The sequence below is a fragment of the Fringilla coelebs genome (genome assembly GCF_963513975.1).
Source record: "Fringilla coelebs genome assembly, chromosome: 3".
Taxonomy (NCBI): Eukaryota; Metazoa; Chordata; class Aves; order Passeriformes; family Fringillidae; genus Fringilla; species Fringilla coelebs.
Genome location: NC_140030.1, coordinates 76,650,496 through 76,668,620, shown reverse-complemented (window position 1 = coordinate 76,668,620; position 18,125 = coordinate 76,650,496). Strand labels below are relative to the sequence as shown.

Below are 18,125 nucleotides of genomic sequence, written 5' to 3'. Positions count from 1 at the left end.
ACAGTCTTTTAAGGGGCACTTATGTGTTAAAATATGGTCCTTCTCCTTCTTCTCCTTTTCCCAGCACTGACCTTGTGTTGGCACTCCGTAACCCTTCATGGTTGCAAACTTCCTTGTCCAGCAGAAGATGAGGGAGGGAAGTGGGGAGGCATCTGCTGCATCAGCATGTGGTCTGAAAGGCTGCTGTGGTGCTGGGCCAGTCCCAGAGGGAGCAGTGAGGGCTGCCTGGCAAGGGCAGTGAACCTTAGGAAGTTGTTACACTGCCCAGGAAAGGATGCAGTAACACAGCAATAAGAGATTATCCAAGGGATTTTTGCTTCATTACGTCTGGACTTTCCATGAATACTGATCAGCTGATGTGGAATTATTTGTGGACTGAGTGGTTTATTTCTTGCACAATGTTCGAGAAATCTTCTGTCTTCTGAATGCTTGTTTTGAGCTATCTCTGCAGCAGAGAAGCCAAAAACTTAAAAACACAATTCTGTAGCTCAGGTTGACAGGACAGTTGCAAGAACAGAAGTTTCATTAAGTGACACAAGACAGACAACCCTTGAAAGGTTGGGAGTATATGACTTTAGGGCAAAGTGCATTCCTCTAAGATTCCTCTGACTTGGTTTTACCAGTTCAGCTGTGTCAACAAAAGGTTGTAAAGATGTAGACTGTATTGAATGGTTGAATAATGTTTCTTTTGGACTTACTAATTCAGATATTGTTGCATGGCTGCAATACATATCATGTCTTACTTTAAAATACTAAAATTAAATCAGGGCTGGATTTTATTTATAATGACTTATTTGTGACTTTTTAGCTAAATTTAACTTCTATTTCAGAATTCTTTAAAATCAACATGTTGGTTCCATTTTTTTTAAATCCACACAGCTTCTTTAAAACTGTTCTTTGAATTATTTTTGAAACTTTGATATATATACGGGAATGTTTTCATTGCAGAAAATAAATACTCACCTAGACTTACTGTCAATTTTAATGTACCTATGGCACAATGTGTTAGACAAAATACATTGTGAGATTTTTACTAAATAGCTGAAGTTTTTCTCTCCACATCTTACCTCATCCATTTGACTCTGAGAAATAGCTGTGAGTGATTATATTGGTTTTTCTATCTTAGGATATTTTTAATTAAAGTTCTTAGTGTACTTGAATTAAACCTTTGTATCATTTGAAGGACTAAACCTATTCTGATGCCTTTTAATTCTAGTGTTCAATTTGACATTATATGAAAACATTCTTCCCTTTTAGTCTATCTTTTCTGTGGTTTTTGTCATTCAGTAGGGATACCAGCTTGCTTAATAGGTTGGTGAAAACAGAATTTAATAGCCTATCACTTCAAGATGAGTGAGAATACTAAGGTTAATTTTCTACACTTGCTTGAACTGGTGACTTTGCTTCTTTAAAAGTTCCCTGCTGTTGGTACTGAGCTGGTTTTGTATCTTTTTAGTGGCCTACAATACAGAAAATTGTGTGAGATGGAGTGGAAAAAAGTGCGCAGAATGGAAGCTGCACTTTTTTTATTACTATAGAATAGCCCATAGCTTTCTGAAAAAAGTGCCTTGTGGGAAAGTTGTTTTTACTCTTACCACACTGCATACATTTCTTTTTGTTGTCTAACTGATATTTCTCTGGCTTCATATAAGCAGATACTAGAATAGAATTTTCTCATTAGTGTTTATTTCATTTTTCTTTAATAGTATTCTGACAGTTGGAAGTGACTGGATCCTACTCTACCAGTTCTTAATCTGTCAACTTATTTTGTGTCAGTTTGCCATACTGTGAAGGTCTTTGGGGTAAGAAGTAAGATCTGAGGAGTTTTCTTAAGTTGATGATGAAATATTTTTGGTGATTTTCTTTGTGTTGATATTTTCCTTTTCCAAAATTTTAAATAATTTTTACTATTTCAGTCCGCCGTGACACTTTCATTTGGGTTTGAAGCTCTTTGAAACATATTGGCTAGATAGAGAAGAGACTTTGTATTCTATTCTAGAGGAGTTTTCAGTCTTCTGCTTTGTGTAGCTTACAGAAAGCTAGTAAGGTGCTGCCTCATTCTTGTTCAGTCACTGAGGAATTAAGAAGAAATCTTTGGGATGGGATATGAAGATGTAAGTAGGAATGACCATTTAGGCCCAAGATGCAGGAGGTGCAAGATCACAACTTGAAGTTACTGTGATATGGTGAAGTGTGTCGAAAATATGGGATACAGTTTTACAGTGAGCTGGACTGCAGTAGGTCCCCTGAAGGAACAATCTTTCTAATATTTAAGTATGATTTTATAGATTCAAGTCAGTTGCATCCTTTACCTGCACTTCTGCTTCCCCCTAAATCTCTCCCCAAGAAAATTCCTGTAGCTACGCTACTTTTTTTTTTTTTTTGTGCAGCTAAATTTTGAGGACTTGTAGCAATATTTTTTTTAAACTACCTAATACATTGACCCTAATAGCAAGATAAATATTGAGTAGTCCATTATTGTGCATAGGTACTCTGAGGATTAATGAGTGTATATGCACAGGCAAGAGAATGAAAAGCAAATCTATCTACAGAATTAGGCTATATTTAAGGATGCTGAAATTTCTGCCAAACAAGGAACACAGTGAAATTTCATCTGCCATTTATGTTGTCCTTAATGTTCTTTAATTTAGCAGACAAGATAGTTTGGTTATAATTAAGCTTTCCTAATATTGTTGTTCCCCAAGGTTTTGGCATAAATCACTTTGTAGTTCTGTAGTACATCTTTAGTACATCTTCAGTCTCCATTTTTCCTGTATAATTCTCCCATAGACAATCTCTGGGATGCAAGCAGACTTCACTCTGCCAATTGCTTCTCGTGTATGTAATATAATTTTGAATATATGCAGTTGAATTCCTTTTCCCCCAAGTCTTAGTCAGGTTTTCTGATTTCCCTGATGCTGTTTTTTCCTTCAGTGTGCATGCCCTTCCTGCTGCGGTAGCAAATGTTTCTTTCCCCAAATAATTCTCATGGCAATTTCTGTTACTCCTGACTGCTTTTTCAATAGGTAGGCCTGGCAACAAGGCTGAATGGATCAACAGTTGCTACTGAAGGACAAGGTGCAGTGTGCACACTGAAAGAAAAGAAATTATGTTTAAACCTAAGCAAAAGCTTTTATGTTGCTGTGACTGAGCGCTGGTTGAGCACTGAACAGGTCTGCCGGGGGAGGCGATGGAGTGTCTGTCCTTGGAGATATTTAAAACCTGGCCCATAGCAGCATGCTTGAGCTGACCCTGCCCTGAGCAGGGGGCTTGGATTGGATGATATTTAGGGTGCCTTCCCACCCCAGACATTTTCTGAATCTGTCAAGTGAACTGGTTTGTCTTATATGCAGTTCACTTCAAGACCACATCTTTTAGTTTCTTTGTACCGAGTTATGCAATGAGGCAAGTTCTAGTAATTCTTTCCTCCCCATCTTTTCACCATTTTCTCCCCCAAAAATTCAAAAGAAAACCCTAATCAGCCTTTAAAATCTTGGACCATGTTTCATGAGTTTTCAGAAAGATACCTTCCTGCTTGTGTTCCAGATATATTCAACTTTCCTGTTCAGGCTTTACTATAACAAAACATGGTTGAGAAAAGGTGTGTTCAGGATTTGTTGCACATAGGATTAGTTTAATATAAATAAAGGTTTTACTTGGGGGAAAATATGTTTTTCCAGACCATCCTGTTAGGATTTAAAAAGAGAATGAGGTAGCATAAAAAATGGTAGCTCTTAAGTGCAGGAGGTTTGCAGATTATCTCTCTTTCATGACTGTAACTCTGTGTTTTGCACCTGACTTTCTGTTGGAATGAATGAGCTAGTAAAACCTGAATTTCCCAATTTGGATAAAACCAAACCTGTAAATAATGAATTATACATACTGGTATAACATTCAACTAGCATTCTCAATCAAAAAAAGAAGACATGTCTTAGAAAACTGTTAACCCACTAAGAAAACCATCTCATGAGACAGAATGGGAACAGTGGATGAAATCATAACCCCAGTGTATTGAGGTTCATAAACATAAATTGGAAGCCCATTCCAAACTCTTTTTTCTTTTATTTTTTGAACAGTGGGCAAAATTTTACTTTTCTTAGCCTTTCTTTCAGTCATGTCATGTGGCTGAATAAATATCACTCTCAACAACGGCACTTTTATTACTGTTCTTTATGGCCACTGAAGAGCTTATCATAGTCATACACTAATCAGTTATCTTACTGATAAGTAGTTTGTATGATTGCTTGTGCTGTGAGGTCTCACCCTAATAATACCTGTGATCATAAACCTTACACACAACATGTTCCACGTAAAAGTTAATTAGGGGGATAAAAAAATCTTCAGTATCATTAGTTTGTCCTATATGCAGCTTGTTTGTCCTATATGCAGTTTTTGTTCTCTTTTTAAACTGAGGAAAAAATTCTCCTGCTGCAACAGACTAATTTGGAGTGCAGTGCCAATACTTGATATAACATTAATCTGACACATGTTTTGTAAACTTTGCACCATATTATTTTCATTATGAGAGAAAAGGATAAAACACCATAAAGCCCCTTTATGTTGGCTAACACTATTTATAAACATGGTGCATGGTGTTTAATGGCATGGTAGCTAAAACTGCATTTGGGCATTTCTTGTCTTTCAGGAGCAGAACTTGCTGCTTTACCTGGGGACACCTTTCCTTCACATTTGTTCCTCTTGGCCTTTTAAAGTTTGTTTTATTTGTTTTGCCTCCCGTGTTACTGTGGTTGTGCAGGTTTCTTGCATCTGGTGTTAGTAACCTGGGCCTTTCCCATTCCAACACTGGGTCAGTGCAAGAAGAGGTAGTTGCACATTTCTTCCTCTGCCCTCTGCTGGTTTTAGGAACTTTCTCTCATTCTTCATACCTGTAACATATTATTTTATATACTACCCCATATTGGTGTTGCTTGTCGTCATCTTAAAAAAAACCAGCTCACTCCTGCTTTGGATTAAAAAAAAAAAAAAAAGGAATTGTTTAAAAAGTAATAGTGGAGTTTTGATCACGCTTGAATAAATAAGTTGCAAATACCTGGTCATAGACAGTTCTTTTCAAAGATTACATTTCAACAGAGAGGATGTTTTAACTCAGCTGCACTCTGCATCACTTTCTGTATTATATCATAAGTGAGAGTTATTTTTCTCTTTGTTTCCAGCTTCTGAAGTTGGCAGACCTAATTTCACGGCTACCTTTGTTAAAAAAGTTGGCAAAGATAACATTAAAAATAACAAAACATACCACTGTATCTGATAGTGTGGAGTAATGTATATGTGCATGTTACATATACAGTGAAAAGTAGTTTCAAAGTACTGATTCCTTTACATACATTTTTCATGCATCTCTCATGGTTCAGTTCCCCCCCTGCCCCCCATTTTTATCCTTGTGTATTTCACAAAACATTTCAGACTTAGCTGAATTAAAAATGAAACACTCTAAGGAGCAGTGCTCCCTCAGGTATATATGAATATGAGGCACTGCAAACATTTGTTGGTATTAAATCTTAGAACATTTCCTCAATGCATCTGATTTCCTGGAGGAATTTTTCATGAAATTTGGGGGAAAAGACACATTTGCAATTAAAAAAAAAAGGCAAGGTTAAAGTGTGAATTGTGGTTAAGCCACAAGGATTTATCTTACAAATAGGAGACTCTTCTATTATACTCAGCTTTTAAAATTTTAAATAAGTAGGATTTGTTTATGTAGGCCTTTTTATAGATTCAAAGTTTTAGTAAGTAATAAGCTTTTTTTTTTTTGAGGTGGCCCCATTGTTTTTAACTTGCTGTATTATATTTTAAATACTGTCAAATTTCAATGAAGTTTCATTAAAATTTAGCTAGCTTTATTCACTGTTTAAAAAAGTTGTTGGGAAGTTGCTTCTGTGTTGTGTTTCATTATTCTATTTTTGGAAGACTGGATACTTGACTGTGTTACTTAAATTTATTGGTTTTTTTTGTTTAAAATTGAAATGCTTTGTTTAGCATGTTTCCCTTTCTGAAAACATTTCTAATATTTATCTTGATGAGTACCTGTGTAGTGATGACCATCCTGTCACGTGCCCTTACATAACTTCAGTATTAAAGACTTGTCATCTCCTCCTCTCTTTTCTTCATCCAGTACGTGCAGTTCTCCTTTGAAAATGGCTACTTCTGTTCCTTTTGGAGCGTTTGATTCTTTGAATCTTGTCTTCATGAGTATTTAAAAGTCATTCTTAACACTGAAGAATTGCTTTCCTGTTCTTTGTAGTGATTCAGATGGAGTTTCTATGTCTGCTGTCACTTTCCTTCAAAAGATAGGTTGCTTAAGCACTAGTATGTCTTACCTGTTTAACTCTTGATAGGCTCTAAATAATATTGAAAGTAATACTGTGTTTGTATTCTTATTCTTGTTCCTTTATTCAGCTGGACGAGGTATTCTTAAGAAACACCATATGTATTGTAGTCTTTAAAAAGTATAATATAGTGTAGGAGGTTCCAAAATACAAAACAATACCCCAAAAATGTTTTGAAGGCTAAGTTCATATGATATGAAAGTCTCCAAACTATGAAGAAACATTGGTGAAAATAAAGTTCATACTGTTTAAATAATTTGTAAATTAGAATTTGTCTACTGTTTGTGATTGTTTTGTACAGAATGTAAGTGCTTCATGGCTTCTATGTTTTCATTTTTTTTAGGAAGAACAGAATCGAGGCAAGCCCAACTGGGAACACCTGAATGAAGATTTACATGTACTTATCACTGTGGAGGATGCTCAAAACAGAGCAGAAATAAAGCTGAAGAGGGCTGTTGAAGAAGTAAAAAAGTTACTGATACCTGCAGTAAGTATTTGTATACAAGCCTCTGATTTCCATTTTCAGAAGGTACTTTTCAAATACAGCTCATTTGCTACAGGTGTAAGAGTAAGCCTGCAGAGTAGCATCCTAAAAGGAAGTTGAGATATGATTTTATAATACTCTAGTGATCTTTAAACTCCCTCATCCCAGATTGAATTATTCCTTAGAAGAGAACAGAGAGAGACTTTTTCAAAGAGACTTTTTTTTTGTCTGAGATACAGATACAGGAAATAGTTATCACCTTTAAAAGACAATGCTGAGCTGTTACAAAGACTACTTTTCTCTCTTTCCTTCAGCATTAGCATTCTTCACTTTAAGGCTGGGGAAGTATGACATGCTTTTATGTTTCACTTCGAGATGATTCTGATACTTTAAGAAACAAAGGCATGTTTTTTTAGATCATCACATTAAACATTTTGCAAAGAGAACAAAACCCTTTAGTATCAAAAAACTTTGCTGTCAGTATACTGAGGGAAAAATGAAAGAAGTGAAACTGGAAAATGGTTGTCTTTCTCATTTCCTGATAGTATAAACTGGGTTCTGCACATCTAGATGACTTAAATACTTTTTCAGAGACCAGAATTACCCTGTGAGAGCCCTTCTCTTAGATCTTCTCTTTATTCTGACTCGAAGCAAGGCGACTCAAGTGTGGCTGTATAGTGCATCCCATGCCATTAACTTGTATCTTTACCACCACTTCTATGCCCTGTAAAATGGTAAGAAAAAATTAGATCTTTTTCTGTGGTGGAAAAATTTTCCATATTACAAGGAAAATTGGGACTATCTTGTGAAAGAAAGTAGTAGGTGGTATTAAAATGACCTACTCATTTTGGGTACTTAGTGAATGCTAATACATGCTGGCTGTGAGGAAACTTGTGGTGACACATGCTGTCTCTATAAGCAGATTTATTCAGAAGACATTTTTAGAAATTACTAAAGATGGGGAGAGAGACTTAATTTCTGAATTACCAAAAAATGGTAGAATATTAAGCAGAAGGTACAAAAATTGTGATTTAGATCTCTTGATATTGCACATTTTCAATTTCTGAAAGCAGCAGACAACTAGAGAAAGTAGATCTTCAGAATTTACTCGCATACTAAAGAGACCTTGAGCACGTAGGATTGAGTTTATAGCCAGGATTTTTATGTGGGCAAAACTTTGAAACCCTTATGTTCATTCTTTAGCTACTACAGAGCAAACAGTTTAGAAATCCAACTTCTGTGTGAATTAATTTTGTCAGGTTCATTCTTCTACCTGCCCCTTATTGCTGACTAACATGACTGAAGGGTCAGCTTCAGGATGATAGGTTACAAACCCCCAGTATGTCTGAAGTACTGATGTGTATACTCTGTGTGTGTTTGGTTACACTTGTTTTGTGGAGCTGTGGGATGGGTGTGTTCCAGGCCTCAAAAAATGAAAGGCATTAGTAGTTCTTTCGTTGTGAAAGTAACAGCCAGCTCTTTCTCTTGAAAGCACTCTGCCTCATGCAGTAGCCTAATCAACTGGGGAAGCACTGTAATCCTGATGACAGAAATCATTGTTTTTCCCCTTTAATGAAAAATAATAACACAGGGCTAACTATTGTCCAAATAGAACATCACTTGAAATACCCTATGTCAGTTCACTTCATTATCATCTTTCTGTATTATGCATATGCATAAGAGATTTGGGTGGTACATATTACTTGCACAAGAGTTAGAGGTCTGTTGGCTCTAATTTCTCCAAATTATGCCTTGCTGAAACATACTAATGAATTCATCTATAGGTGAACTTGGGTTTGTACTACCTATTGCATCTGTAAAAAATGGAATTGTGGCTTCAGGCAGCTGAGAGCTGAAAAATTCAGTTTAGTGTTAAAAGATAGGAATTGAAAACTTCTATGAGGGAAGTCATAAAACTTCAAATTATCAGGGTAAGCATAAGGAAAAAAGAGAAATCCTAGTGAATTATAACAGTAGAAGTGAAACTGGGGATGTTGGAAGATTCCAAAGATAATCTAAAATGTAAGAATGGAAAAAGTAAAATTCCCTTTCATGTGGTAGAATGCCTGCAACTATTAATGCTTTTCCAATAAATGTCAAAGGATTAAATTGGGGAAAAAAGTTATGTATTTCTATTCTGTCACTGTCCAGCTTGATTAAAATTTGAGACTATGTAGGAGAGAATACTCATTTTCATCTTGCCATACAATGTGACAATGTATTGGGTTAATGAGATAAGTTTCAGAAACATGTTAGTGTTCTAGTGTTCAGAGATGGAAATTAGCTGCTAATTTTTTTGGATGATCAGTTATTTTTTGTACTCAAGATGTTAAAAAGCCTAATTACATTTTCTAGCAACAGTGCAGAAATAGGCACATTTCTTAAAGTGGATCTTTATTTGAATGTACTTGGGTGAACAGACACTATTTCAGTACTAAAGTGTATTTCTTACATTTATGAATCTGGATCATTAGTGATTTTTTTTTTTCCTTGTGGATGTGGATTAATATTTTCCCTTTTCACTTTCTCCTGCATTTTACCAAAATAGTCATATAGTCAAGTAGTTTATCTTTAGAAATGAAAAGCACAACTTGAGGAAGATTGGCTGAGCAAGCCTTTTTTTTTCCTCCTTGAGGAGAAAAGCCGACTATTTTTTACATTATTACTCATTTGTATTTAATTTAAATTTCTTTAGTATGAAGCAATTTTTGGAAAATTTTTGGCTGTACTTCAAGTTCCATAGGATTAATTCTCTTCCTCTTCCCATAGCTCAGTAAGATCCTGGTCTTTATCTATACCTGCAGGATCATACACTATTACTTCTTTCATGTTTTTCTTCAAAAAAAGAATTAATAAAGCAGCCTGCAGATTTTTGGGATCACATCAAGTTGTACTGTTCTTATGCCTCCTTCTGAAGTGAATCCTCCAGATCATTGATCTCTTTTTATTGTGTGAGCTTTGAGAGTTTTTTGTTATTTGCCTGAGTTATGTGAGGATGGGTGGTTCTCTTGCAAAGGAAAGGCAAAAGATGCTCTGGATCGAAAAATCTCAGAACCTGATTAGGGGGCATACATGATAAAGAAGTAATAGCATACCAGACCAGAGCATCATTACAGGTTTGAAGTTGTTCTTGGGGCTCCTGGGCTGTAGGGTTGAACTCCTCTGCCAGAAATGTTAGGCCTTCTGCATTTTCTAGGAAGTGATGAATAAATGTTTCTAGCTGAATGAGTTTATCTAGATATTCCTTGCATTTTACAGATGACCAGGTCTAGTTTAACTGCTAATTCACCTTCATACTAGCTGCTTTTGTAAGGGATGAGGCACATATGACAGAATTCAAATTACAGACAGATACTTTTTACCCCTTTTTTCTTTTGATTACACATTTTTCCTTTCTGAGGAAAAGATTGTATTTCTGGTTTCAACTTAGTTATTCTAAGTTGGTCTGGAATCTGTGTTGTTCACATTTTTTTATTGTATTTCTTACGTTGGGACAGCTGTAATTTTACTTGGTTGCTGCCTCCATCTTCTTGGAAGACAACTACATCACAGAATTATTCAGTGATGCTCCCTGTCAAACTTTGTATATTATTTGTCACTACAATGTAGAGTTTTACAGTTGTGATGGGTAGGAGATAATGTTTCAGTAGAAGCTTGTGTCATTTTGCTCCTACATTTGGATCTTGCCTGTAATAGTGATTTTAGACTTTTCAGTCTTGAATATGTTTAAATTTAGTTGTATGGGAAAGTAAATGTGCTGTATATGGCATGATTTTTACAAATTAGAGCATTTTTTATAGTGGGGCTTGCTATGTACTCATTCACTGTCCTCCTGTTTAGTCGCTGTTACCAGAGAAGTTATTTTGATAGTATTTCTGGTTTTAGTCACCTATATACAATGCATTTTTTTGATATAACAGGAGAGAATATTGTGAAGGGGCAATGGTATTGGTAGAATGGTTTGTTTTTCAGTTGAATAAGCTAAAAGCATTCCCTTCTAAAAGACTGCTTTCAGCAAGTGTGATGAGGTGGGGCTTGTTTATTAACTGAATTTCTAGTATTTTCCTTATAGGTGTGGTTGTAAATTTTCCTTGTGGTTTATTTTCAGCTACTTAGGGTAAACTGAAGAATGTCTTAAGTGTTACCCTGGGAGTTTTGTGTGCTGTGAATTCCATTGCAAAATACAGAGAAAAAAAATGATTTAAGAATGTTTAACCATGCTTTAGCTTTAGTTAAGAAAAAGAACATAGTTAATATAGTAATGCTGTACATAATTTGTTGCTCTGTAATTAAGACTAGCAAAAGCTTGACATTGGAAAGATATTAGGAGAAGATTTCATTATTTTATTAACCATCTAAAAAGCCACAATAAATTCTGCGTGCAAGTTTGACTGTCTTGAATAGCTCTTTCTAATTCATTCCTTCATGGTGTGTTGGTTTTACATTTTTGCTTTTACAAATGAGAATATAGTGCTGGCTTGCACAGTTTCCCCGTTGAAACGTTGGTCATGCTGTTCAATCCATTGTTTGCTGCTTATTCAGTTCAAGTAATGAAATTAATAAGTGATACAGTAGCAGAAAAAGGACGCTGCTGTCCTTAAGCGAGTTTTAGGAAATCCCGACGTGATGCCTGTTCTGTCAGTTCCGATACAAGGATACAAGTCTCTCGGGGTGAGTGATCAGACAGGAAGCTCTGCACCAAGGGCAGCGAAGCAGCCAAATATCTTGGCAGGGATTACTGGATAACGTGGTAAACTTTTTGATGTGGGGGAGAGGTGATAGTGCATTATTTTTAGTAGCATGAAGCAGGCTTAATGTTTCCATGGCTGTATGAACTAAGGGCTGCCGCAGTCCTGGCATTCCTTCATGATTTGCTGTTCCTGCTTCCTGTTTTGCATCAGAAAACCCTGTCCTTCCTATGAGGGTGTGGTGAGTCCCTTTGGTGGAGAGCTGAACCTCGCTGAAGGACTTGCTACGGAGTCAGGCCTCGTTTAGCACTGACAGAATTGATGGCATGAGAACAGGCAGATAGGGAAAAAGGGTACTGCAGCAGACCACCCTTAAATAAATTTCTGTAGAACTGCAAGTGAATATGTTCACCAGCAAATAGCATGGGAGTTAAATATCCTGCTACAGTGAGTTTCTGATTATGGCAGTGAAAAACAATAGAGGATTGTAAGTCTTCCTTTTTGTGTGTTCCACAGCCCAGTATGTCTAGTCTGTCATGCAAGTCTGGGTTTTGAAAGTGAGAGCTTCTTACACCAATTCACATAGGAAATGTTTACATATTGTACTTGATATGTCACTGCAGCTTTCAGGTTTTGTGTTTGCATTGGTATTAACAAAATTATTTTGGGCCAGCTGCAAGTGAAAAGTAGCTCTGTCCATCATTGTCTACTGTGGTGGAAACTCTGTAGACCAGTGGTTCGTTACCACCAAAATAATATCTGTTGAATGGAAATGGTTTTTTTGAGACCATATTTGCTACAACATGTCTTGATGATTTTCAGCTGAATTGAGGTAAATCTAGTTTAAATTTTGCTACGTTGTCGACTCTTCTGAAATGATTGTCTTAGTACAAAGGAGAACATTAGAATTGTTCATCAGAATATTGGTCACAGTGACAGAGCACTGGAACAGGCTGCCCAGAGAGGTTGTGTAGTCTCCTTCTCTGGAGGCGTTCAAAACCCACCTGGAATCTGCTTTAGAGTGAGGATTAGAGCATCCTTTGAGGTCTCCTCCAAGCTCAATCATTCTGTTATTCCATGATGAGAATAATTTTGAAAAGAGATATAAAATGTGCTGTTTATATAATGATTATAAATTTGTTTTCAACTTTACATTTTCAGGAAGTTGACAAATAATTAAATGGTAAATACAAAGTTATGATGATCTGTGGCCTCACGTGTTTCAGTTTTGCAGATTTCGACACAAAGTCATGATGAAATATAACTATGCAAATAGATCTAGTTTTATAACTTATAGTTTAGGTTGCACTTCATAGGGATTCTTCTCCATATAGGCTTTTCTTATACTAATTGTAGAAAGAAACTTCTCCAGCAGTTATTTCTAAGCACCTTAATCTAGGTTTTACTCTGAATCTTCTTCTGGACATCTTTGATGGCTTCTAGAACCCAAGGAAATTAGTTGTGCCTACACACAGTTACTGTTGAATACCATCTCTTTTCCCTTTTCTTCTTCTCCACCACTCTCCGCCTTTGTTTATTTAAGGTGTTATAAATATCTAACTTGAGAAATGGTAGATCAAGTTTTTGGAAAAGACCTTAGGAAATCGAGAAAGTAGTCTCTTCTCAAAGAGAAACAAAGACACTCTGTTGCCTGAAACTCAGTAGGGACATGCCCTTCCAAAGTGGGATTATGCATGGATTAGGAGCTGTGATTGGGTTCTGCATGGGTTTTGTTTGTCTTTCAGAAATGTGCCTAATCTATTAGGTTTTTTGGTAGACATAGTTGTGGAAGAAAAAATGGTATTGACCTATTCTGGTAATTTTTGTGGTACCTGTAACTTTTTAAATTTTTCATCCCATTTTTATAATTTGCTTCCTTCAATCTTGGCTATTTTCCCAGTGCTTCCTCTAGTCGTTTTTTCTTCTTTTTATTTCTTCTTCCATACTTTTGTTCTTTTTCTGTGGATGGTCCTGGAACAGAACATGTAAGTTGGGATCTTTATATAAAATTTTGTTAAAGCATTTCTCCTCTTATTCAAAAAGCAGATGATCAAACTATGATTCTCCTTGTCTGGCCATGTTAATGAAGATGAGGGCAAATCCTTCATTTCTAGTTACAATTGGGTTTTGGTTGATTGATTTTATTTTTGAAATCTCAACTTTATACCTAAGTGAAAGAAATGGTAATTGTAGAATTGTGATTCCTGGGGAGATGCAGTATAAAGAGTAGGAACTTGTCACCCCACACTTTTAACACATTTTAACGCTTGCTTATCACTAACCAGACTATATTAAGGAGATCAGATCACTTCATGTATGAGTCACCTTGGAGTTGTTTCTGGAACGATCTTAGCAATTGCAATGATTTTTGTGAGTGAAACAATAGTAAAGTAACCAGTAAATATTTCCCTTCTTCGGCCGTTTAAAACATTCTTTGTTGCTAGTGTTAGTTTTGAAATCTAGATTTCTAATTAACAAAATTAACATAAGTTAAGTTTGTCATACAGACATCTGTGGTTTAATGGTGACTGCTGATTTACAGTCATCTAGTTGCTCTACATTGTTCTATTTTGACATCAGACAGAAAATTCTAACCTGAGGAAAAGTGCCAAGAGTTTTTCGCCTACTATTCAATAGAAAACTTAAGTGTTTCTATTTTTACCAGTACAGAAATACCTGAGCTTTCAGTGGGAGGAGTAATATGGTTTCTTTTTCTTTCATAAATTGTTTATAGGCTAAGACTTTAATACAGGGATGTTACAGATACTGTCAGCAGGATAAACACAGGTGGGCATGATATAAGAGATTGGAGCTGATTATGTTAAGTAGCTTATATGATTTTGGAATAGGCCATTTGTAACACATTTATATTGAATTGGAGAGTGGTAAACCATCCTGGAAAGTGATTAGATGAGATCTTACTGGCAAGTTGCATTGCTTGGAAAATAGTTAATAAGGGAAAGCATTTAAGATTCCATCAAGTAGTATATTATATTTCTTGTGTGTTATTGGAAATGGTATGGGGTTTATAACTTTTTTTTAAATCCTATATCTTCTGTATTTAAATAAGTATTTTAAAAGCCCTACCTTATTTTCAAACTTACTTTATTAATATAAGAGATAGCTTAATGAAAACAGCACTGCCTTCTATATTTTCACCATTACCATTATTAGCTAATTTTTAATGTTTTCACAACATCTGTGTATGTAATAAATTATGTTCATCAGTTTGAACTTTTATTGTAAAGTGAAATGTGTTTTATATTCCATATCATTTGGAAATACTGGATAGAAGGAAATTTCAACACCAGCAAATCTAACAAAGTCAGAAGTCTCTAGTATTATATCCAGTTCTTTGATATTGCAGCTTTTTATAAATGGATTGGAAGATGTGAGGTTTTCTGTTTGACCAAACACAGCTGTAGATACTAAGAATTTCAGCTGCTTTATTTATAAATAAACAATTCTAGCTTTGATAGGTACTTTGCTACAGCCTCCAAAATGGTGCATTGCATTACAAATCCTTTTTCATGAGACTGAAAAAAATCAAAGCCCCGAAACCACCATTTGGAGTTGGCTGTCTTGTGATCATTTGAAGCAGTTTTCATGAAGAGTAATTTTCAGTCATGTAATTGCATGCATTGCTGTGCCCTCATCTTAGAATCTTTATGACTCCTTCATTCTCTGGCTTGTGTGCTACTTCGAAAACAGAATTTTAACTTAGACTACCCTGACTTTCTTGGCAGCTATAGTAGCTATGCTGATACAGTTACACTAAAGCAAGCAAGTGACACATCAGGTGAAATGTAATTAGAAGGTGGAGTGGGGATTGGTCAAATGTACACAGGGGTACTTGAGTGCTGGGGTGATGGCAGTGGGCAGTTCCAGTTCCTTGCTCAGCCTTTTGGCTATGTTAGGTAGCGGGTGGCCTTATTTTTCTGCCTGCTGTTCTGAAGTTTCAGTTTTTAATAAGCAGATCTGTAGCATCTGGGGTCTTAAAGGAAAGTTTCAGAGTTTTAAAATAAAGCTTGCTTATTTAGTTTGTTAAAATTAACTGTCAATTACTGTCAACAGACATCAGATATTTTGAATAATAAAACCTTCACATGTTGTGCAGAAAAGTTGTTTGCAGGAGTAGAATCACTTGTTTTATTTTGGAAGAGAAGTTCTGAAAAACCATGGGAGTGGAGAAGCGTGTCTGGATTTCTCCTGGTTTAAATCTACTATAGTATATATGGTAATACTGTGCTAATCTGATTTGTCAGTTAATGGTATCCTGGCATTTGGAACAGAGAGGCTATTGATACAGTGTTGGGAAGAACACGATTTTTCTCAATGCCTGTAAGAGCAAAGCCTGTATTTGCCTTTTAGTCATCATTTCTGAAATTACTGGTTAATTTCCAAAAAAAGGTGATTGGGCTGGGGAGGGGGTCTCCCTTAGTCATCCTTGCAATATCAACTCCTCTCCTAGTGGATGGTGGAGAACTCTTCAAAGAGATACTTTATTACTCAGCAGCCAGGAGAGCTTTAGGGAAATCTCTTAATGATCCAAAGGTCAATCAGATTCAAAAAAGATAAAAATAAAAAAACAAGCTTTTAAAATACATCAGGTCATAGAAACACTTGTTTTCTTTTATGATAGCAAGGGTACTTTAAATTAACCTTAACTTTTTCATCTGTAAAATGTGGTGAGAGCATCCTACTGTTTTTTTAAATACTCTGAGAGGTAAATGTTTGCTTAACAATAAATATGTGAGAGGTCATTACTGGAATGCTCTTCTTTTGTAGCTATCTGTAGTTTTAGAGGTGATTCCTGGAGACAGAAGAATGAGCAAAATGTTTATTATCCTGTAGGATTGGAGATTGCAGGGGTGACTCTGAAGGTTCTTGGTGTTCATTAAAAAGTTAATTAATAAATGGTTTCATTTATTTCAGTTTAGAATCAATTCAAAATCATTTTCTTGTGTGTGTTGCATAAACCTAAATTCTGTGTATTGCCAAAATATTTTTATGGAGGAACTTTTTAACATTTATATAAATGTATCTTCAGCTATGTTGCCTTTATGCTGCAGGTAAACTTGGCATTAAATTATATATCTTGCCTTCCTTACAAAGTAAATGGGAAGATTAGCAGTTGTGTAGAATCAAATAGAAGTCTTGCTCAACTGGACATCCTTAAAGGAACTCTGCCAGTATCATATGAGAAAATGTCATTGCTTGTTTCCATGTAAATCATTCTGCAGTGCTTGGAAAATAAAGTGAAGCATGTAAGACACTAAAACTGACAAATAGCACGATTTATTCTTATTATGTCATGATTTATATTCAATATATTTTACAGCATTTAAAAGTCATCTGTTTGTAGCTTATCAACATACAGATGTTAGTAGTTTTTATATAATATTTTTTTCACTACTGTCTGTAGGATTTTTTTTAAAAGATCCTATGTGGCTTCATTAACAAGATCCCATTAAGATTAGTAGCACTTTGTACATCTGAAGTGTACAGACTCTTCTAAAAATCTTACTCTAGGTTACTTGTAATAGCTTGAAATATGCATGATTGTGTGCATGTGTGGTGAATGTTTGAAATCTGGGAATTGAGTTTTACTAAAAGTCTCTAATTGGCTTGGAAACTTTAGAAATCTTTGCTAAGACAATGTGTATGATGATGTAGTTGGGACGTAATCCCCAACACACTTCAGTGCTGGTTTTATTTATTTCACTTTAGTCCATTTTCTTCAAATGTGAATCACACATAGGCTTTCAGCTGAATATTAAGGTTCAGGGGAACTTAGGAAACTAGATATGATTCCATGTCATTTAATGTAAAGCACCTGTAATTTAAGGCATGACTTTTTCTAGATTCAGCAAACTCTTTCTGATGGAAGTGTGTAGTAGAATCATGAGGGGAGAAAGAAAATTACTTCTTTTGGTGTTTTCATATCAATCGCTTTGGGTTTGTTTTTTTTTTAACAAGTTTTGCTTTTTACTTTAATTTCTTTCACAGAAATGTCCTAGTAGCATCCTGTTCAATTAAAACAATTTATTAGCAGGGAACCTTAACTGGCATAAGAACAGTAAAATTGTGACATTTTGCCTTCTCCAAACAGCTTGTATTTCTAGGCAAGCTTATGTAAAGAGTAGAAAAAATCAGTTTTTTCTTCATAATATCATCCTGTTACTTACGATTTTTAAAAAATTAATTTCAGAAAAAGAATTAGTTTGAGAGTTGTATTTATAGAAATCAAACATGTCCATATTGCTCTAAAAAGTATTAATAGCATATGTTACATATCCAGACAAGTAAATATTACAGTTACCAATCCAAACAAGTAAATATTACAGTTAAAAGCATAGAAATAAGGGTTTAGTGTGGATTCTAGGGAAATGTTTTTTTCTTTATCCAAATTATCTTCTAAGTGCTTCTCTGTACAGTTACCTTCTCACTTTACTGTTGTGGCATCCTTTAGATGTCTGAATAATTAGACCAATTCTTTTCCTGGCTTTGACCTTAGGCTTACATCTATACTCCCTTAACTTTATCAGGATTCTTTTTGTGTTTCTGGTGATTAAAGTTTCTTTTTCTCAAAAGCATGTGGATGTA

At 35.4% G+C, this 18,125-nt stretch overlaps 1 protein-coding gene across 3 annotated transcripts in view; it reads left to right on the top strand.

Annotated features, from left to right (window-relative positions):
* The window catches only part of QKI (QKI, KH domain containing RNA binding), a 149,787-nt gene that overhangs the window by 94,674 nt on the left and 36,988 nt on the right, over positions 1 to 18,125 (top strand). For all 3 annotated transcript variants that reach the window (XM_084203690.1, XM_084203691.1, XM_084203692.1), the window contains exon 4: positions 6,691 to 6,834. In XM_084203690.1, the coding sequence (XP_084059816.1) occupies positions 6,691 to 6,834 (144 nt within the window). The remainder of the gene's footprint in view (positions 1 to 6,690; positions 6,835 to 18,125) is intronic.